Source organism: Centropristis striata, chromosome 4 (assembly GCF_030273125.1).
Source record: "Centropristis striata isolate RG_2023a ecotype Rhode Island chromosome 4, C.striata_1.0, whole genome shotgun sequence".
Taxonomy (NCBI): Eukaryota; Metazoa; Chordata; class Actinopteri; order Perciformes; family Serranidae; genus Centropristis; species Centropristis striata.
Genome location: NC_081520.1, coordinates 24,393,188 through 24,416,307, shown reverse-complemented (window position 1 = coordinate 24,416,307; position 23,120 = coordinate 24,393,188). Strand labels below are relative to the sequence as shown.

At 41.0% G+C, this 23,120-nt stretch overlaps 1 protein-coding gene across 1 annotated transcript in view; it reads right to left on the bottom strand.

Moving 5' to 3' along the window:
* The window catches only part of ankrd13b (ankyrin repeat domain 13B), a 57,279-nt gene extending 35,204 nt beyond the window's left edge, over window positions 1-22,075 (bottom strand). Inside the window, exon 1 of the mRNA XM_059331216.1 lies at window positions 21,665-22,075. Coding sequence (XP_059187199.1) covers window positions 21,665-21,772 — 108 coding nt within the window. The 5' untranslated portion in view covers window positions 21,773-22,075. The remainder of the gene's footprint in view (window positions 1-21,664) is intronic.
* Between the last annotated feature and the right edge of the window lie 1,045 nt (window positions 22,076-23,120).

The window sequence follows — 23,120 nt, the reverse complement described above, 5'->3', positions numbered from 1 at the left end:
GGTGGATATTCTGAAGAACTGGCGTGTTTGCTCCGAGCATTTCACACAGGAGGACTATACATCCACAGGATTACGCCTTAAGGATGCGGCCACACCGACAATACTCAAATCACGAACACAACAAAGTGGATCACCCAACACTGTAAGTATCCTTTTGTATGGTATTTGGTTGTCCTGGAAGTGGCCATAACATAACGTTAGCTTATCCAACTTGAGTGTTCAGCCCGGGGAGAGGGGGAGAAGATTTTTCAGGAGTGATGATATTACTGCGCCGAGTCTAGTCGTGCTATTCCGCCATACATTATAGTTATCCTTTTTATCCGCTTAGAAAAGCGCCACGTTTTATTTTGTGTCGCCATACTTGGTCGTTTAACTACTCGTGTAGCTGTATTTAAATAGGGAAAACGTGGAGGAGTTTGGTCGCTTCTAACTGTCCATCTGTTTGGATCCGAATGAATGAACTGGGCTAAGCTAAGTGCTAGCCAAGTGGCGCCGCGCGCCAGGGCGATTGAGTGCACGCATTGAAACACAAGAGGTCTGTATCAACTCATCTTACTTGACCGAATAACATGTTTTAATATGAAAAAACGGTGGAGTGTTCCTTTAACACTGAGGCGTGGACCAAGATCAACTCTTACAGTGTTAATTTGGGTATGCTGATTTTACTGTGTGCCTGGTAAGGTGTAATAAAAGACAGTTTCAACAGTAAATAAATGTATGTAAATGCCGGAAGTGAAGAAGTTACAAGGGTCATGTGACTACCGCAAGTTACGTAAAAAACAAAAGTTACGTTCAAAAACATGATTTACTTAACTTAAGTTAGAAATAAATTATTTTTGTTTCAACCCATCGACCACCCCAGCCTGAAGGTGGGAATTTGCCTTTTAAACTTCGCTTGGCTGTCAATCACTACTACGTCAGCAAGATGGTGGCAGACGCATTACAGCGGACGGTGAAATATGTCAATATTACTTGTTTTTCGCTGCCTGTACACAAGACCCATAATAAGGCGAATGCATATTCATTTATATAACGCCCCGTAAAACCACAGCTTCATGTTTTAGCACAGATTTAACAAATGCAATTGACAATTAGATTATTGTTTTTTTTACCTTTTGACACAAAGGTACACTAACCTTCTCACCCAACTTGCAGCAGAAAGGCATTGTATTAATACCAGAATTTATAAAATACTTCCTCTATAATGAGGAACTAACTTGTAGTCAATATACTCTGGGGCAAAAAAAAAGAGAAGGAATAAATATGGAGCCAGTTGGAAATTCGTCTATTGAAGGTCTGTTTGTATCAGTCCAGAAAATATGTTGAAAAGATGAGTGGATGAGTCACTCATTATGGGCACCGTCTGCCACAGATTGTACTGCTCTTACACACATGGTAACATGTCATTATTGATCAGGACGACTAAGAACCTACAAGTGACACCGTGTCAAACAGCCACACATTACTCACAATCTGTTTATTACTACATGAGCTGTGGTGCTTGTGCGCCTGATGAGATATCATGTCTCTACATCTATTTAATCAACCACTGGCTGCATTGCTCTGCATGAAACGAGCCATCTCTCTCTGTCCGTTCCCCGGTTCGCTCTATGCACCACTGTCTTCATGCTGCCTCTCTCTGCAGTATGCTGCACTGATCTCAGATCTGCCATCCAATTAAGCGGATGCTGACGGCCACCATTATTCAGGACCTTGGCTGATCCAAGGTCAGTTTTGTCAGTCAGTTGCGGGCTTGAATCGTAATGAAGGATTACTTTCAGAGATAAGTGTAGTGTGACTCAGAATCAGAACTTTAATACAGACCTTAAGGAAGGTGTAGACAAATCTTTCTAGGAATAAAAATGGCACTATTTGACTTTTGATTCGTAGTTTTCCCATTGTGTATAATGTTACCTTCCTATGTATTAGAAGTATTGCTAAGCAGGTGAATTCAGGGAATCGGCCTGAGTCCTTATTGATCCATATAAATCCTAAAATCGAAAAAGTGAAGGGGGAGGAAATGTACTTTTAAAGCTGTGATAGGGACAGTGTTTTTCTGGCATCATACAAAAATCCTATAATAACCTTTCAGCATATTATAATTCATGTGGTCTGAAGGAAAACTAGATGTCTGCACCTCCTCTTGGCTCTGTTTTCAGGCTTTAGAGCATCTAGGCCAGGACAAGAGAGCTCATTTTGGGGTGTTCCTATTGGCTGCTCTTCAAATGCAGATGGGCTTTTAAGTTCGTTCAGATGGGAAAAGCCAGATTTAATGTCAGAAAACCATGCAGAAAAGTAATTGTTCTCATGCCTCAATACAAAGTAACCCCCAAAAAGATAGTCCAAATGTGCTATTTTGCAAAAGTCTATCAACGTTGAGATTCTCCCGCATGGCATGGCCTTAACCCATCCAACCTCACAGAACATGAATTTAGACTTTTTACAAATCTGCAGCATGATGTAATTATTTGGACTTAATTTGATCCCTTTATTGCAATTAAATCCCAGCAAAATCAGTTTTTTGGGCTCATATTGCTATAGGACTTTGACTTTGACACATCAATTATGAAACTGCCAAAACAAAACAAGTGTCAATATCAGCAAAGATTTTCAGAGATGGAGAGAAAATGTTGCTGGCAATTTAGCCTTCTGCTAACTGTGGCCAAAGGCTCACAGGTGTGGTAAATTCAAGGTCCTTTTAATGCAGCGAGCTAGAGCCTTGAATCACAGTATGTCATCTCAAAGGACAATACTTCTTATAGAACTGCTACTATATAACAGCATCAATATTACAGTTATGAAAGATGATTGAAATGCATAACTAGTAATCATGTAGATTGTTGTAAGGAGTGCTTATCTAGTGGGAGGGGCTTAGGGCTTTTTTTTCTATTTTTAAACTGCCAGCCCCAGCTTTGAAGCAGTGAAAGGGGAGAGGAAATGTATGTATTAAGGGTGTTTTTTTAGCAACTGAGAATAGACCAAACAACTCAACAACTCAATATGAGGAAGCTGCCCTGACTGTTTACTGTGTGTAATATCCTAATAAAAATGACTGGCAGCTGCTGTCTAACACAGGTTAACAGTTACGTTCTCATATTGTGAGAAGAGCCAGAAAGTCTCAGCAGTTACATCCTCAATCAGTAACTACGGGCTCCTGTCTGGTATTTGCAAGGGAAATGAGGAAAACTCCCCTGAATACATACAAACCTCCATGAGCGCTTTAATGCAAATACACACATGAAGATAAACACCAAACAGCTCACATTCACAAGAACACTCTGTAAATCGCTCAAGACTTACCGTATTGAGTTTAAATAACTCAACAATAAGAACATGATGTCATGGTTTTAGTGTGCTACTATCTCTGAACGATCTCTCCACTCGTTGGTTAACAGCTTTGCGCTCTAGGAATAGACAGAAATAATGTGACCAGAGAATTTTCTATTGAAAGAAACTGTCTGTCAGCAACAACAGTAACATGTTAGACAGGCGAAGATGGAGGAAGAAAGAGACCGAAAAAGTGACAGATTGCTGTTGCAAGTGATGGCTATGGCAAATAAAGATTTGGGGTGGGGTGAGGGAAGAGAACAGACGGAGGAAGAGATTTAGGAAGGGAGGAGGAAGACCGAGAGGGGAGCTGAAGGAGACAACAACATGAGGGAGTCCCTCTGGACCGATGTGGAGACTGGGGAATAGAGGGTGGAAAGAAATAGAGCAGCCCATTTTGTTTATGTGTGCTGGAAAACGAACATGGTGTAACATGCAAATACAGCCTTTTTCAGTGTGTGTGTGTGTGTGTGTGTGTGTGTGTGTGTGTGTGTGTGTCAGCAGAGGCTGCACGCAACATGTACTTGGGCAGCACAAATATGATGAGCTGTCAATGTCACAGGAGAAAAAGTCGAAAGTTAGGTGTCCATCACTTACAGTGAACAACATGACAGGAAAAGATCCAACAACTGAATATTAATATTGAGCATATCCCGCCCAAATGGATATGGAATTTTGGAAAGAAACCCCATCTTGTTGTAAGCACATAGGAGAAAGAGGAGAGAAACAGACAGGAACAAAGCTGATATTAAAAGAAACAGATGAGAGAATTTAAGGAAACAATAAAGAAAAGGGAGCAACTTAGCTCTTCTTTTATTTTTGTCTTTGTATGGCTCTTGTACCGTCTCACAGCTGTCTTTTCATCCATTGCTCCCCCTTTAAGTGGCTGCGTGTAATGTTAGTGATTATCGGTTTAAGCTTATTTTACAGCTGCACTCGATTTCAATGACTCGGGATACAATAGCTGAGGGTGAACAGCTGAAGCGTAGCATAAAGACAGAAGGAGAGCTGGAGCAGTCTTGTCTCCTAAAAATGACGCTCAAGTGCAACTTAACTGCATTGTCAATTACATTTTAAAGCAGGGTTGCCGCAGGGTTTTAAAAGGTATTAAATGAAATTAGCCAAAAATAAGGCCATCAAAAAGTATTAAAAAGTAATAAACGTCATCTGAAGAGGTATTGCATTTTCGAAGCATCAGCCGTTAAGTGCCAGCAGCAGCACTGTCCAAAAGAAAGAAAAAAACTTCTCTGGAGGAGCCTGCCCCTGGACCCCCCTATTTGTTTCGGTACCCCTATCATAGTCTCAGAAAAACCTGTGGGAAACACTGGTTCTAAAGCTTCTTTTGCAGTCAAGTGTCATTTTTTTATACTTTATAAATTGCTGATTGATATTTACATGCTCAGACCACCCCGGGGACAAATAACCCTTTACCCCCCGCTGCTGAAAAAAATCCTAGAGGAAACACTGGGTTCTGTGGTCGCAGTTGTAATTAGTTGCAAGTTACCTCTTTAAATCGTGATGGAATTTGTTACTACTTTACTGGTTACTTTACTTTTGACTTTTTACACAAGTCCTTTCATTTAACTTTTTTAAAAAGTTTTATTATTAGCTACCTTCAACATTGAAGTAAAAATGTTTGCCGCTACAGTTGCAGATCAATGTCTTGTTGGTATTAAAAACATTGTGAAGGTATTAAAAAAGGTATTAAAAGGTATTAAATACAACTTAAATATTTCTGTATGTACCCTGTGAAGAGAACATATTTTCTCCCAATTTACGTTTGTTCTTGGTGCATCACAAAAACATTATAACAAGGTTTCTGATGGTGGCTAAATCCGTCAAACTAACAGAAAAACAGTTGGAACAGTTTGGTCTGGTGGTGTGTGTTGTTTGTTTTTTGCTTGACTGTTTTCAACATGAAGTAACAAATTTCCTAATTTTACAGCTAATTATGTACATATTCTTCCAGACGTGAAGGCTGACACAGCATTTCAGTGACGCATGGAGGTCTGGGACAGTGCCAGTGGAGTGGCAGACCGGGGTGGTGGTTCCCATTTTTAAAAAGGGGGACTGGAGGGTGTGTTCGAACCTCAGATTCAGGAGGAACAATGTTGCTTTCGTCCTGGCTGTGGAACAACGGACCAGCTCTTTACCCTTGTGAGACTCCTGGAGGGTTCATGGGAGTTTGCTCATCCAATCTACATGTGTTTTGTGGACTTGGAGAAGGCTTACAACTGAGTCTTGTGGGGGGTACTGTGGGAATATGGGGTACCAGGCTCGTTGCTACGAGCTATCCGGTCCCTATATAACCAAAGTGAGAGCTGTGTTCGCATACTCCGCACCACGTCAAACACGTCCTCGCCTCCGCCAGGGTTGTCCCTTGTCTCCGATTCTATTTGTGGTTTTCATGGACAGGATCTCAAGTCGCAGCCGGTGGGAGGAAGGGATACGGTTTGGTGGCCTTAGAATTGCATCTCTGCTTTTTGCAGATGATGTGGTTCTTTTGTCTTCATCAGACCGCTTCATCAGCACTCGTTGGGGCGGTTTGCAGCCGAGTGCGAATCGTTTGGCATGAGAGTCAGCACCTCCAAGTCTGAGGCCATGGCTCTCTGCCAGAAAACGGTGGACTGGCCCCTCTTGGTGGGGAGAGAGGTACTGCCTCAAGCGAAGGAGTTCAAGTATCTCGGGGTCTTGTTCACGAGTGAGGGTGGAATGGAACGTGAGATGGACAGGCGGTTTGGTGCGGCGTCAGCAGTGTTGTGGGCGTTGTACCGGACCGTCGTGGTGAAGAACGAGCTGAGCCTGAAGGCAAAGCTCTCGATTTACCGGTCCATCTACGTTCCAACCCTCACCTATGGTCATGAGCTTTGGGTAGTGACCGAAAGAACGAGATTGCGGATACAATCGGCTGAAATGAGCTTCCTCCGTAGGGTGGCTGGGCTCAGCCTTAGAGATAGGGTGAGGAGCTCAGACATCCGGAGGGAGCTCAGAGTAGAGCCGCTGCTCCTTCGTGTCGAAAAGAGCCAGCTAGGGTGGTTTGGGCATCTGGTAAGGATGCCTCCCGGGCGCCTCCCGTCAGAGGTGTTCCGTGCACATCCAACTGGTTGGAGGCCCCGGGGAAGACCCAGAACATGGTAGAAGTATTATATCTCTCGCCTGGCCTGGGAACGCCTCGGGGTCCCCCAGGAGGAACTGGACAGTGTCGCTGGGGAAAGGGAAGTCTGGAATGCCCTGCTTAGCCTGCTGCCCCCGCGACCCGGAAAATGGATGGATGGATGGACATATTATGTACATATGAAAACGCGAGGAAATATGCAATAAAGTAACAGAATGTTGATTCATATTTATTTGATTCATTTCATATATATCTCAATGGAGTGGAGTCATTATATCCAGAATATTGCTGCAATAATTAGTCAGTCTGCAGATGTTTGCACCTGGAGGTGGTTGGGGTGGACGGAAGGATCGAACTTTTAACAAACCATGATCTTTTGCTCAACTCAACCAACTAGTTTTGGTGCCTCAACCTGATCAAACTACAACAATTTTACAACATTAATCACATGGTTTTTATTGCAACAGAAAGAATGTTAATTGAGAATGCCATTTCTTTGTATGGTAGCATAATCTTTGGGAGATCGGGTAGGCTGGAGAGTAGGGAGGAGGAGAGTGAACAAGAGAGATGCTAATAGGGGCGAAGCTAAACAGAAACATGTGGCAAGGTGGACGGAGAAAGAAAAAGAGGGAGGGGGAAGTCAAGAGAGGGTAGCAGTGAGGTGATTACAAGGCAGGATGTAGAGGGAGACAGATTGGAGAGAGTACAGGATGCTGCCAGAAAACAGCATGTGGAATATATAACACAGGATGACAGGCAAACAACAGAGCAATCCAGTGAAAGTGGAGCTTCTGGAGCTGCTTTGCGCTCTGCTCAACTACACCTGATGTAGCTCCTGCCTCAGTAAAAGAATGATTGAAAAAAGTGGGATTGGGAGAACATATTTCACCTGTCTTCTTAGCTTCTGTGATGAATTAATCTATTTGGCACGTGGTATTATTTGCTACATCCATTATGTTCATTGCCATTTACTCTGAGTATGCCTGTCAAATTATAGGCTGTAATGCTGTTGAGTACATGTCGGCTTATTGATGTGTCAGAGGCCTGATTCCTTTTATTTTTTATTTTTTACCTCATTCAAAGTCAGAACACTTTCTCAACATTTTGAAAGGGCCAGACACACCCAATCTGCATCATGCTCTTGATCTAGAGACCTCTCTATCACCACTTCGCCTTTATCATTAAATTTGTTGTGATGATACCTTCGGGCACTGTCAGAAAAAAAGTCAGACCCTGTAGCCTCAGTAATTAGCTGTGGTTCATTTGGCCCAATTTGCATCAAAAGTTGTCGGTAAAGACAGAAATTGCATTTGGTAGCAGGCGGTGGTCAGAATTAACAGACATAAACAACAATTAACACAGTCAATTCTGAATCTAGTTTTAGATGGTAGAGAAGATTGTGAAAGATATGGGCAACCACTGGGCACACAGCAACATACTAAGCTGCTGCATTGAGCATTTTAATGCAATAAACCCCGAAACTGTAACGTCAGTGGCACACCCACACCGGAGTAGTTTTGCAAAGGGTCTGTAAATTTATGGTAGATTTACAGTACATTTACAGAGGGACATGGGGAGTTTCAGTATAAAATGTGTATGGTTTAGTAGTAAACACTGTCATGGGGGAAATACAATTGTAAAAGCAACACTTTTGGTTTAAAGTATGCCCATTTCATTGAATTTTAAACATGCGCTAGCTGCATCCAGTGGCACTCTTCCATCATTGATCATTTGGCAACATTCTCCCATCACATGTACAGCCAACACTACTGCTATCTGAGCGAAAGGACTACATGCTTCCATGGAAGTTTTGAAAATGACTGAAGTGAATAGATGATGACATTTCAATCACCCAAAAGATAATGCAACCTGACTAACCACTTTATTTCTACTTTAAACCAGTTAAATGGTAAATGGCCTGCACTTATTTAGTGCTTTTCTAGTCATAGTGACCAAAGATCCCTTCGATCATCAAGTAAAGGGTCTTCTTACTATACCAAGAATCAATTCAAAATCAGCTCATGATGCTTTTAATCATTATGGCCCAACTCTCTGGAAGTGGCTACCCCATGAAATAAGATCTGATATATCACACAGTAGACTAAAAACATATCTGTTTTCATTAGCTTTAAATTAGGTTTTTCATTACCATTTTATATAAATTGTATATCCTTTTAATTGAAATACATTTGCATCATATATGTTTGTTCATTTTAATGTTTTATAGCTGTAATAACCTACTTCATGTTATGTTATCTAACCTTGTCTGCTTTTATATTTGTATTTTTGTTTATTATTTATTTATTGAAGCACATTTAGTTTACGCCTGTCGACAAAATATGCTAAATAAATAAACTGGACTTGACTTGACTTAAAGCACTTTTACACTTCAGACCATTCACCCATTCGTACACACATTCATACACTGGTAGGTGAAGCTACCCTCGAAGGTGCCAAGTGCTCACCAGTAAATAGCCATTCAGATGGGAGCAATTTGGGGTTCAACATGTAGACTTCCACAGTCAGGGATACAACCACCAACCTTCCAACAGGTTGATTACCGCTATATCATCTGAGCTGCCATGAGTTATTACTTGTTAATTCCCATTTAAGTTTTCTGCCTTGAATTTTCCTGGAATTCTGCAACCCTACAGAGGAGAAACACTTAAGTCCACTTAGGGCTTATGTCCTCCTGCCACACTGATACGCTTATTTATTCACATGTGAACAGTGTTCAGTTGAAAAACAAAACACGCAAATAAACTTGAAACTAAATCATGATGAACGCTGAGTTCCCTTCACCCATTACCAGAATGGGATCTCTCTGGAGGAAATAATTGTTTACAACTAATGGGTCCTGTACTTTCTCTCTCTCTCTCTCTCTCTCTCTCTCTCTCTCTCTCTCTCTCTCTCTCTCTCACACACACACACACACACACACACACACACAGACCTTGGTTGACTTGTGTGGTTCTGTAGTTACAGTAGGGACATTATGTCATCGCTGCTCGTCTCTTACCGCCCACAATGAACTCACAGTCGAGGGCATACTGTGGTAACATAGGTGCTGACACACATTATGTACAGTACATCATGATATTAAGTTGTTTTTGTTTTTTCTCCTACTTTATGGCTTCATTAATTAAATCCAAAATTGGTTAATGGACTAGTCCTAGTGGACCAGGGAGTGCACCGTCTAGCAATTTCATTTTCTCATTCATTGTCTTTACAAACAGTAAATTGATCACAATCAGTGCCCAATTTCCATGAAAACGCAGAAGTCAATGCTGTGTTGAGCCTGTTGAGTGGGCATGGTTTTATCTAAAGAAAGTTCCAGAAACAATAGACACAGCAAGGCTTTAGGTTTCTATGCTAAGGTAAGTAAACTGACTCCAGCTTCATATCTATGCCTCTGTGCCTGGAACAGCTGTGGCCGGAGGCATTATGTAGTCTGGAGACGTCCGTCCCACTCATGTGAGCGTGATATCTCAAGAATGCTTTGAGGGAATTTCTTATAATTTGGCACAAACGTCCACGCCCACAAAGATTCAAAGATGAGCTAGATTTTGGAGGTCAAGGTCACTGTGACCTCACAAAATAAACGTCATAACTCACAAATTCATGACTAATTGCGAAAACTTCACACTGCCTGGTTCAACTAAAGCCTGATTTCCACCGGGCGCGTTACAGCAGCGCCACGTTAGTGGCACGTTCGCCGCTGCAAATAGGTAACACTCTCCGGCTCTCCGCGAGCATTAGGTAGGACTTCTATTTCTCCGCGAGACGCTGCCAAATCGCGTAAATCTCAACAGAGCAGATCGCACCAGACAGGAAGTCCGACTCAGAATCAACGTAAAACACTTCCGCCCCCTTTTAAAATAAAACACAATACGCAGTTCATGCAGCCTAAAACTACTTCACATCAACATTATGTTATGACCGGGGCACCAGATCAGCAATCAATCAATCAAAGGGTCTCAGAGGATCGGCGACACGGACGACGAATGTTGAAGTGGAACATCATACAATCATTTAGGGCATAACATATTGTTTTTATAAGGATATATGGTCAGATCAACAGATCTTTCACGTCAGAGAAGCAAAGTAAGCTGTTGGTTGTTGTTGTTATTGTTTACTTTATACACACAGTTTATCCATACACTGTATTTAGAGTTTAGAGTTTATCACGGGATCTCGCGGCCTCCCGTATGGTCAGGATTATCGCGTGATCTCGTGTGTATACGACCGGCTCACTAAGCTGACGTGCTGCTGCTGTAACGCGCCCGGTGTGAATTGACGCCGGGCAGAAGACGCAGCAAAACTGCGGTGGAGACGTGCCGCTGCTGTAACGCGCCCGGTGGAAATCCCCAGTAAAGGTACATTTGTTTGAACAAATATATTAATAACAACAAAAATAGCTTATAGGAGTTAATTTAAGAACTGATATCTAGCCATTTTCCATGGTGTACTTGATCATAACCAAAATCATTATCAAGACAACCATGGAAAAAGGCTAGATATCAGCTCTTAAAGGGAGAAAACAAGGGTGGTCTAATAAGTTTTTCCATGACTGTATGTTCAAAAGGCCAAAAGTCAATTTAGGAAAGGGAAACATTTGGTTGGATACTGAAGTGGTGACACTAATCTTGCAAAATCTAACTGTGGGGATTGTCTCTTCTTGTGAAGCATCCAAGTTTAAGAATTTCAGCTTTTTTTGCAGCAACATCCACAGTTGAAGCATTGTCTACTGACATGGCTATATATGAGTCCAGACAGACACGGATTTAAACTGCAACTCGACTGGTTTGCCGAGGCATACAACCACAAGGCGGTAATTCTAGTTTCTATATAGAGCTGTGAGCGGCATCAATCTTCCCATTTAACTCTCTAAAAAAAGTGTCTAAGTGTATTTCGAAAGATGTTCTCAACCAGAATCCCTATCAGAATGAGTATTTAATTGTAAAGAGAAACACTGCTACTGCAGAAACGGCTATGTGGCCATTTGAAAGAAATAATCAAATTGCTTTTAGAGCTTTTCTAACCTTTTGCTTTTGTAGGAATACAGATGAGACTGTAATTAGTATGCAGACACTACCAAGCATTTTGTCTGTTCTGTTTTTTTTTTTTTTACCAGAAAAAGGAGTGACGATATAATGTTGCATTATTTCTTTGGTGTGGTTTCTGAGTTCCAGCTTTTCTTATAAAAATGGATAAAGCCGACTCTGCACCACCAGCATCATGTAAATCTGATTCACTCCAAGAAGAAAATGCCATGATGACATAATGTTCTTTGTGCTAAGACGAAAACTTTGCATTTTTAAGGAGTTGTGAGTATTTATCCTTTTCTCACTGTGGCAGCTCTGCATGTGTCGCATGCAATTTTGACTTAATGGAAGCACGCTGTTGCTGTTTTTTCTCTTTCTTGCCTCCATTTATCTCCATTTTATTTTTATATAAATTCTTTCTTTATTTCTCAAAAACGCCTTGTCCAACACTTAAAAAACTTTTCTTACAGATCTGTATCTCTGTTCTTGCTCTATTTTGGTTTTCTTTCTTTTTTCATCACATTTTTCTCTATGTTTGATTCACTCTTTGTTCTCTTTCCTTTTCTCTCTCCTTAACCCACATCTAGGTCCAACTATTTTCTAATTATTCTCTCCTTCTTTCCCTCCCTCTCCCTCAATTTCAGTCGTTACCATCTTGCCCTCCCTCAACAGTGAGCTCAGTGGAGGTTGCATTATTGATAGGCATCTCTATCTGTGGCATCTGCTCCTTCTCTCGCTCCCCCTCCCTCCCTCTTTCCCTCCCCCCTCTCTCCCTCGCTCAGTGTGTGCCTGGCCTGATGCAGCTTGGCAGGTACTTAGGCCAACATCAATCTTTCATACAAACACCACGCACACACACACACACAAAACTGTGCATATACACATATAGCAGCTTTCCCAAATTGTTTGTGCATGGGGCGCACAGGAGCAGAGGGTGGCTATGGGAGGGAGGAGTATATAAATAACTTTTCCTCCCCTCTGCCTCCTTTTTGCCTCTGTGATTCTACACGCAGAGGAGACTTTGACAAACGCTACACTGCCATGAAACCCTGATCCATTTTCAATTCAGGCACTGCTGCTGATATAAAAGGACGGGACAAAACCTGCGTCACAGCTGATAGCGAGCAGAATAAATGGTGATGATAACCCCACAGAAAAGTAACAAAAACTCTTGCAACGTCTCAAACTCATCTTAACAGGACCATCCATTTCCACTTGTGCAGGTGCATTAAAGCGCTGTGAAATTGAGCTGTCGACACAAGACCACATGCACCAAATTATCGAAAGAAAATGCTAGAATGACCTACATTCCGGGATATGTAATTTTTCTGTTTAATTCTGTTTACTGCCATCCACTCGGCAGATAAGCAGACAGAAAGGCATGCAGACAGAGATAGAAAAGTGCAAATGGGTGGGGATGCTGACGGACCTGTCACAACAGCAACAGAAGCAAAGAGAGAGTTCCTCTGATGTTTATCTAAAGGTGATGGCACCTGTTTGTTGCTGTGAGCTGACAGACCTCAGCAAAACACAGAGGAAAAACATGCAAGGGCCACAGAGAGAGAGAGAGAGAGAGAGAGAGAGAGAGAGAGAGAGCACTTGTTCTCTCTCCTCACATTCGCAAAGATGCAGGCACACTCACAGATGGAGAGAGCAAATCTTTTTGTTTGAGGCAGACAGTGCATACGCTATAAAGAGCATAATCACATATTGTAGCGGCTGTAGCCTATTGGAGTGAAACACCACAGCTGTCACTTTCTTTCTTGTGTTTGTTTGTGTGTGTGTGTGTGTGCGTGTGTTTGTGCGTGTGTGTGTGTGTGTTTGCATGGGAGCATGTGAATAATGTAGCAATTTCAGGTAAAGCCAGTAGTCTGCGAAGAGATGGCTGCACTCATCTTGTGCTGATAATGAAATCAGGGGGGGACATTTAGCATTGAACTGGCAAGAAATGTGCTGGTCAAATTAAAGGAATATCATGAAGCTTGAAAATGTATCTGTTTATCTGTTTTTATAGTAAACTGTTCAAGTGCAGGTGCCTTGGTCATGCTATAATGGGCATTGTATTTCTCCTTAGACCTCAAAAGGAAAGACAGTGTATATATTTAGGGGGTGTTTTTATTTTTTAGACTTATGTAACTTGTATACACTGGAGACCACGGCCAGAAATTGCTATAATCTGTCAAATACCTTACTCACAAGCCCCACCTTTAGGCTTCCTCTTTACGACTATGGTCCAGAATAGCACCAATATTACTGCAGCTGTTGCAACCAGCTGTCCTCGTGAATTACTTGAGCTCTTCCACCTGGGACAGCTACTAACCCTCACACCTTAACACGACAAGTAGACTTTTCCACAAGAGAAGCATTCGCTCAGATTTAGGAGATCAAACCCTCATCTTAGCTGTTACTGCTGCTGCTCCGACCCAACAGCATGCAGACAGCTTAGTGCTGCAGGCTAATGAGGCTGGGGAAATAGCATCATTTGTCTCCAAGCTGAATATTCATACTTGTGGGCTGCCTTGCTTATCCATATTTGAATCATGAACAGAAGAAGGGGTCAAAGCCAGTACCTGTCCTGGATGGAGACTGTCCTTCCCTAAAAAAATGACCCAAAGGTCAATCGTACAATCAGCTTACTACCCATATGACCCATATTTACGTTTGTTTGGCAACGAACTCTCGTGGCCGCAGTGACTATGACCAGAGCAAAGGAAGACGTCTGGTTTCAAGTATAAAGAGCGACAAAGTCTGCGAAGGGAAGAAGTTGGGGTTGACAGATGGGTCAAGCTTGCTGATTTCTGTTCATGTCCCGTTTGAAACAAAAAGTCAACACTGAGATATTTTTACTGATGTAATATACTTACAATTACTTCTATGTAACGTAGGTAACAAATAACAAACTAAAGTAACAAACTTATTTTTACCCAAATCTTGATCTTTCATAAACCTAACAAAGTAGTTTTGTTGCCTAAACTTAACCAAACTGTGTCCATTTTCCAGTGTTAACCATGTGTTTAAAACGGCGACTGTTTCATTTAGGTAAGAGACGTGTTGATCTCCTTTCTATGTGGTCGTATCGGTTGTGTTCCACAAAGAGGACGTAAAAGTTAATCCACTGTTCTGGGGCTAAAAAGCTGCATTGTACCATGGCAACCTGCCAACCCTCCAGTATCCTCTTGAGTATCCTGCACAGACTTTTTACTGAGTGGCTTAGTAATATGATTTTGTGATAATTAAATCAGACTCATCAGGCCCCCTTTTTGAAAATCTAGACAATCAGCCCCATCAGACACTGATCCCAATGCCCATATTACAATTGCACATCAACCTCAACAGTCAGTCAGTGGACATCTTATGATAATTCATCCTTGGTGCTGTGCCCTCATGGAACTATTAAGCTTGACTGGAACATGACCCCGCATTAACCTAGACCAGAACGATGGGATCTGGCCCTCCTGCCTCCAACACTGCCTTCTGCCTGAAGGGCATGATCAGGAGCTGCTCAGAGCTTTTGACAATGTTCCTGGTCTGAGGTCAGGATATTTGCGCTGCTTGGGTGATGATGACCTCTCACAAGATGCTGGCTGGCCAGCAAAACCACATGAAAGATTGATTTATAAAACCTATGGTCAAACATGTTGGTTGAAATATTCTGGTGTCGGGCAATTCGGACTATTGCAGAGGTGGTGATTTTCACAGTAACACATGGATTCAATAGAAATACTTGAGGTATGTCATCCCTCCTCGGTTTTAAGTTGTGGTGGAAAGGACTCATGAAGCAAAACTATGTGTGTTCCTTGCTTGGACTTGATGACTTGAATTACTTTTAGATGACTGCCACAAAATCTATTTTTTCTATCATCCGCATTGATTGTACCGCTGTTACCTGTTAACTTTACTTCTAGTTGTTCAGTCTCTAGTTGTTCAGTCTCTTCTCTGTGATTCCTTATGTATTTGTTTCCATCCCTCAACACTGCAATTTCTTTCCACCCCACCTATTACTCCTGAATTATCTCTCTCTCTCTTTCTCTCTCTCTTTCTCTCTGTGTTAAAGCTTTCAGTAACTTAACTAAATCTGACCCCAACCCAGCCCTCATGGCATCTCTTTGTGCCTTTGCTGCGCTGCAATTAGGACTTGGGTTTCATTACACTGAGGAAAGTAAGAGGGGTGAGGGTGGGGCTGATTGATGGTAAAGAGGGACAGAAGGCACCAGGGGATAGAGGATAAAAAACTTTATAAAGTGGGTGGACATGATTAAGGGAAAACAAGGAGAAGTGGAAGAGAGGAAACTTGTCGTAGACAGGTGCAAGTAGCTAGCAGATGGTTGGCATAAAAATTCAGAGTGAACGCAACAAACCCTTAATTTATGACTCCGTTCAATCATGCCAGCACCCAGCATAAGGCTTTACAATGCTGATTTAACATTAGCACCTTGCCAAGGGCATTATAATCAAACCACGCACTGAGCTGGGGTCAGACACAGAGTCACAGAGAGGACAAGAAACAGCAATGGAGAAAAAAAGAGCAGAGATCTTTGTTATTTCCTGCCTTCATTTTGAGATAGACCATCACTCTCTACACGGCCCTGTTCTGTTTCAATCACACTGCACTTTTACGTCTGTTTGCAACCCAGACGGACTCTGTTCATGGTCAGAGTCTGTCATTATTTCCTCCCCACCTCCTCTCTTCTTGTTTGCACCTCCACTCCTCAGTTCAGTCTGTCAGTGTTGCCTCCTTGCTTCCCCATTTCACATCTCTTTTCTGGCTGCTAGTTCTGTGCTTCACATCAACCTTGTTGTTTGAATCTGGTGAACACACCTAAAAATTGATCTTTCATCCCTTCTCTTATCCCCCCGCTGCTTGTTATTCTGCCTATTTTACTTCTCATCTCATCTCTGTCTTTACCTTTGTACTTCTCTCTGTGGTCAGCTGTGTGTCCCTGGCTTTTACTCAACCACTACTCCTGTTACTATGTTCAGTTTCCTCTCTCTGGCTTTGCGTCGTAACATCGATATCCGATGTACCAATTATTCCACTGTAGCCTGCTGTGGTAGCATTTCTGCTCCCCTCACTCACTCACACATAAAGTCGGTAACATGCTGCTTAGAAGATTGGGCAAACATAATTCTTATACCACAAGTGTTGGAAAACAGGCATTTTTAAAAACTTTATGAACCAGCCATTCACTGCATTGTTGCGCTGGAAGGAAATAAGAATGAAACGGTGCAGGATATTTGATGCATACACATGGTGGAATGAAATGAGTCTCATCATTTCACCAAAGGCTGGGCAGGCTTTAAAAAGCTCTGATATAAAGATGGCTGCAGATTACTTTTATTTTAGTGCGGCATGAAGCAGAGGTCAGTAATATTATACAGTTCTGCTACTGAGTGGCTACTGAATTCATCAGAGACCAACCATTATCATGTAATATCTGCACAATACTGCCATTGTCATTTGGGCTATAACAGCATGCCCATAATGTGATATCCAAATTCCTATCATGTGACATCATAGGAAATATCACAATGCATTGTATTGTAAATAGTATTGTGCATATGTATTTCTGATCTTCTTTGTCTAAGCCCCCCCAGTCTTTGTCAATGCTCACAATAGAAATCTCTCTGGAAAAAAGCAATTCATGAAGTCAATTCAGTATGCCAAGTATATGTCTACATGTCAAGTGTGTTTAGGATTTCTCTATCCCCACAACCATACAAAAACTCTGAAATAGTCATAATTAACAGACAATCAATGTCTGCATGAACTGAATTTAATATACAAGACTCTGCCTGCCTCTAATTACAGCACTGACACAGTCTTTCCAAGAACTTGAAGAGTCGTACTTTGTGTCCATCTTAGACGTCTTGTATAACACACCAGAAGGAGATTTCGAATGGGGTCATTCTCAGTGTCTCTAATTATGGAACGGAACCAGAGTCATTCACACAGGAGCAGAGCAATCCTCAAGGTCTCGCAAATCTTAACTACCGGATAGTCAGCATCTCCCTACAGCAGGTTTGTCACGTGTAAGAGCCATTGTGACCCCTCAAGTTACCAAGAGGAAATAGATTTCATGATATCGAATCCCATTACTATTGAGAACAAACAGGACATAATGCAGATTTCAACTGTTTGTATATTGTTGGCTGCCAATCTCTGAACCCATTGGCTATCAGTATGATGATGATTTAACCTCTGAGGGCATTTGGAGCTCCAATGTACCAAGTGTGTATCTGAATAACACACCTTCTCTTCCATGCACTGGTAACTGTTTAAAGTCTGATTAGCAACTTCATCAATACCTTTTGTAGGTATTTTAGGTCCAGATGACATTTCGGCTAATTTCTAAAAGCTTACAGAAAGCTAAATCCTCAACAAACGATCACCAACGCGTTTCACGATTGCATTTTGGCCAATGCTCTCTTTGTCTCTCCACATGAACTGCTTATCTGCAAGCAACCAAAGCCCTGCACTCATATGCAGATATCTGTTTATAGAGATTTGTTGGCTCTTGGTCAAATTTACACAAATAGAAAATTGTCAGTAAAACCACAAGGTTCCTCTAATCCAAAACATATTGAGTGATGGATGGCCTTGATATTCATTATAGCAGTTCAAATTTTCAAATTGAGTCAATGCCTGTGACACAATGTGGCCAACTCGGACTTGGACATACTTGTTAAGTAGAGTGGGCATTTGCAGAGAGATTGGCATTTTACATTCTAATTACGGTTAACTTTGTTCATTATTTCTGAAGCATTCAACTTCCATCACTTGCCTGAAGCTATAAAAAAATATCCCAGTGCTGTCAAAATGGTGTTAAACCGACCAGAGCCATGGGAGTCCCACAGTTATCCAGAATGCTTTTTGACACCTGTCATCGGCATCACACATGTGAAGGCCTGTGTAAGTGCGTTTCATGTGCTTTTGACTGACAGAAGCTCGGGGTTGGAACATAATGGTGTGTGTGTGCTGTCCTAGTTTAAGCAGCAGCACACCCTTGGAGCTCAAGTTACCATCCACCAAGCCATCCACTTTATGACACAAAGTAGATGGCCAATAAGTTCTGGAGTGTGATGCTGACACATTGCTAATTTTATTAGTTAAGAAGCTGAAAGAAATACATGTTGGGTGTAAAATGCAAAAAAGGCACTGAGTTATACAACACATGCAAAACCATCCAGACATGTATACTTACATACATACATTCGTAAACACCCACACACAAATACAAAGAAATAAACTCACACAATAAGCAAGAGAGCAAGAGTCACAGAAATAGTTTGAAGAGTTACAGTTATAGACGAGTCGAAGCAGAAGTTCATCAACAATGAGAGGGGAACAAGAGAAGAAAGAAGTGACGCTCTGGTTTTCAGTTGTTGTTTACTACCTGTCTGCTCACAACTTGCTCTGATCTACCATCAAACACAGAAAGCTGATAACTGAGGTTTAGGGTCTAAGAGAGTGGCTCTGGAGCTGTGCATGAAAAGAGCGAGGAATAATGGTTGTTGTGAAAAATAGAAAAAGTCATATTCTCTGCCTTTCTCCCTCTTTTCTATTCTCTTTGTGCTTCGTTTGACAGCAAGAGATAAAAATAGGCAACCTATGAAATCTAATATAGTCAAGACACCAAGGGATTCATTCAAATAGATAGTGCAGGTAGGCATGGGTTTAAATTTTGCATAGATTTAAGGTTGCAGGGTGTTCATGTTTCATAAAGTTTCTACTCCAGTGAACACTTCAGAATATATAGATCTAGATATCTGTTTGCCATGATAGTTAACAGATCTACATTGAGAATTACAATAAAAATGAGTCCTATTGTACACAAGCACAAGAAGAGGGTGACTAATCATGCTGATTTATGAGGGATCAGCATCAAATCTTTTTTGAGTCCGAACATTTTGGTACTTGAGATGTTCAACAGATTTGTGTTTGTTCTTACACAAGAAAAAAAAAACACACGGCAGTCTGTTGGCTTAGTTTCTAAAAAAGATCAAATATGATATAAAGGTGCTGGTTTCAAACACACAGTAGATGAGCAATATTTGCATCATAAAATATTTATAGATACAAGGGCTCCTAAAAAATGAATGACAATGAGGTTGTGCAGACTAATTTATTGAGTCTATCTGTGTAACCAAATACATCAAGTTTCAGTTCAGAGAACTTGGCGTTTAATATTACCTTTATTTATGTCAATAATTTATATTTTGGTATCATTTTATCAGTTGAAATCAGAATAAATCTCCTAGCAGAGCTGAGGCTGTTTAGTCACTAGCTTCCTGCATCAGCAAAAGTGTAAGACAAGTTTTGGATTTTGACCAGTTGGTGGTGCTTGATGAAAGGTGAGGATCATCAGGTCATGAGAAGTAATCCTATGGGGACCATGAACTTCACAACATATTATAACCAGAAAACCACACCCACTGGATCTGATTTATCCACATTCATCTATAACAAATGCTGCATACTGTCCAAATGCTTAGGCCTAACTTACAGATATATAATTAGTTTGATAATTATATAGTTAGTTTGCTAGAAGACAGAATTGACAAGGACACACCTTCATTCAATACCAATACCAATACCAATACCAATACCAAGTCAAAGGAAAGTTAGGATTATTTTCCCCTCCAAGTGGGGGCGGGACTTAAATGTGCTCGATCTCTATAGTTGTCAAGCAATATTAAGTGCTGAACAGACAGATACTGATCATTGACACAGTCATTGTTTGATCCTTGTGCATTCATTGAGCATATATATTTAATCATACATTTAAAACCAAAGTACCAGTAAAGATCCATCAGTGTTGAGCCAGCAAGGTATGGACATTAATATTCAACTACACAAGTTTGAAAATCTTTTGCCACCCCCTCTACCTCAAGAGCATACATGGTTCATTTCCAGCTCCCCTTCCAAGGAAATACATTGTGCAACCCCTGACACTGACTGGAATAAAGAGATCTCAGTCCATTTAGAGCCTCTTCGCTGTATGCAGTTTTGCCATTTATCTGGGAAAGGTTATAATTATGGCCGATGATTAAATGGTAAATGTCATCAGCACACTCCCTTACTGTAAAGGTAGGGGTTGCGGTAAACCAATTGATAGCTGCCTTTGAGGTACTTTCTGACCATTCTGCTGTACAGAAACAGCTTCCAGGGTTATGATTTTGTAACCACAAGAAGGTACGAGTATGCATGTGTAGGCAAGTGTGCATACATGTGTGTGGAAGTGTGGTGTCTTGAGACCACTGCATGATGCATGCACTCAGAAATCTGTTTAGTTGCTGACCTGCAGAGCACCTCTTATATAAAGGCAAAGCACAAAAAAGACTGAATTCACATGCATGCTCTTGCACAGTCTCTCTATCTCTCTCCCTCTCTCTCTCTCTCACACACACACACACACACACAATAGAGTAATTCCTATCTTATAATCGAGTCCCTCTCCCTAAGCTGAAGTACTCCAATTTTACCAGTGGGTGAAAATAATTTTCCATGCTTTCGATTATGACAAACACCTTTTCTGGAAACCTAAAACAAAACCTCAATGATTCCATTACTGTATTTACTGAGGTGGTTGGCAACTGTTCGCCCACATGCTCAGTATCTGCATTGTCTCACCCACTCACAAATGGTTGCTGGTGGGAAGGTGAGCCCACAGTTTTTGAATAGATCACGCAAAAAAATAATGCTGCTTACACACAGGCACCTCTGACTCCACAGACGTACAGAAACATTGCAACACCATCAGGCTCAGCAATTACAGTTGGAATTTTTCCAGAAATAAACTCCAGCTACAACTTCCCATGCATTTTAATATTACTGGATGATGAATATTTTAAACCCCAATGCAGTAAATAACACAGGTCCGTGACATATAAAGTCTGTTAATTCACTCTGGGATTTGAAAATGAATAACAGAAGAAAATAGTGTCAATGCAAGTCCAAGGATGTGGTCTACAAGTGTCCCCCTCCACCCCACAGATAACAATTAACTGCGCTATACCCAGTTAGTGAGCAGGTTCTTGAATGAGGTGCTCCATTGATGGCATTTGTACCACCACCTACTCCATCTATGCACCCACACGCCCATATTAACGCTTTTAATAAATACACAGGCCTATGTCTGTAAGCAGAGATGCGTTTGATCGCTCTTCACCGTCTCACCTGCTCGTTCGCTGCCAGCTCTTTCTCCAGCTGTCGGTGTTTGTTGTGCCACACCAAATAGTGGACAGGATAACGACTCTTCTCCGGAGTTTTCTTAGCAGAAATCATCCTCGGATCATAGTTTGCCTCCTCCTCTTTCTTCACTGTGGATTGTGGGGAGACTTTGTTATTAATTCACGCTATATAATCAGACCTATCATCCTTTATCGGCGGTGATGCCCAAAGGCGTACAGGGACAGCCTTGCGCGTCAGAAACAGTTAATGACTCCCTGCTTGCTCTGCTTAGAATAAATGGCAAAGCCCTGTGGAAATCATTTATAGAAATAAAGCCTTTCGTTTGATTGTCTCCGCAAATTTGGCTACACCTTTATTCCTTAACCACCCGCTCATACACCTCTTGCCTCCCTCTCTCTTTCTCCCCTGCCTACTCTATCCTCCTCCTCTCCTCCCATCCGGTGGTGACTGAGGAAGATGCGTTGACAAGCTGCAATGAAATGTGCGCACACTCAGCCAATCCGCTGTAAGGGATGTTGTGATAAAACATATGCCTCGTGAAAAAAGAACCGCAGAAATTATACACAAATGTTTAAAAGGAAACTACATAGCTTAACCCCCTACAGGTATCTTAGAGTAGTGGTATATTGTAAAGGTAAAAATAAAGTTAAAAAGATAACAAAATTAAAAAGAATGAAAAAGTGTAGCCTATTAACTTACTGTAAATAACCTGATAAAAAAAAATAGAGTGCTTAAATTTTATATAAATATAAATTAAAGCTCAAAATTTACTCTTTTAGATTGGATGTCATGCATTATTTTTATTTTTTGCATTTTGTGTTAAATGCTATTTGAAATGTGTTATTGTTTGGCCTACTTCTATTTGTATGAGACAGTCGATGTCCCATCTTGAATTGAAACTTTGTGTGTGTGTGTGTGTGTGTGTGTGTGTGTGTTGTATTTAAATATATGTTAAACTGCATGACAGAATTATATAAAAATGTGATAACAACAATAACAGCAGTAGTAGTAGAAGTAGTAATAGATCCAATAATCACAACAATTATAACAATAATAGCAACATAAAAATGCTCCACTAACTATGTATAAAATATATATATTTAATCTATAGGCTACCAAATATACTAATGAGCCTAACCTTTTTTGTAATAGCTGAATGCTCGTCAGGATATTCATTATGCATTATGCAATAAACAATGATAAAGACAAAAATAATACTGAACCAATCCTGTTTAAATGTGAATACAAAATAGGTCTAGGTCAATGGGAGTTTTTACATTTAAATCCCTCATACATATATATATATATATATATATATATATATATATATATATATATACTCACACACACACACACACACACACACACACACACACACACACACACATATATATACACATATATATGTATGTATGGGTGTGTGTGTGTGTGTGTGTGTGTG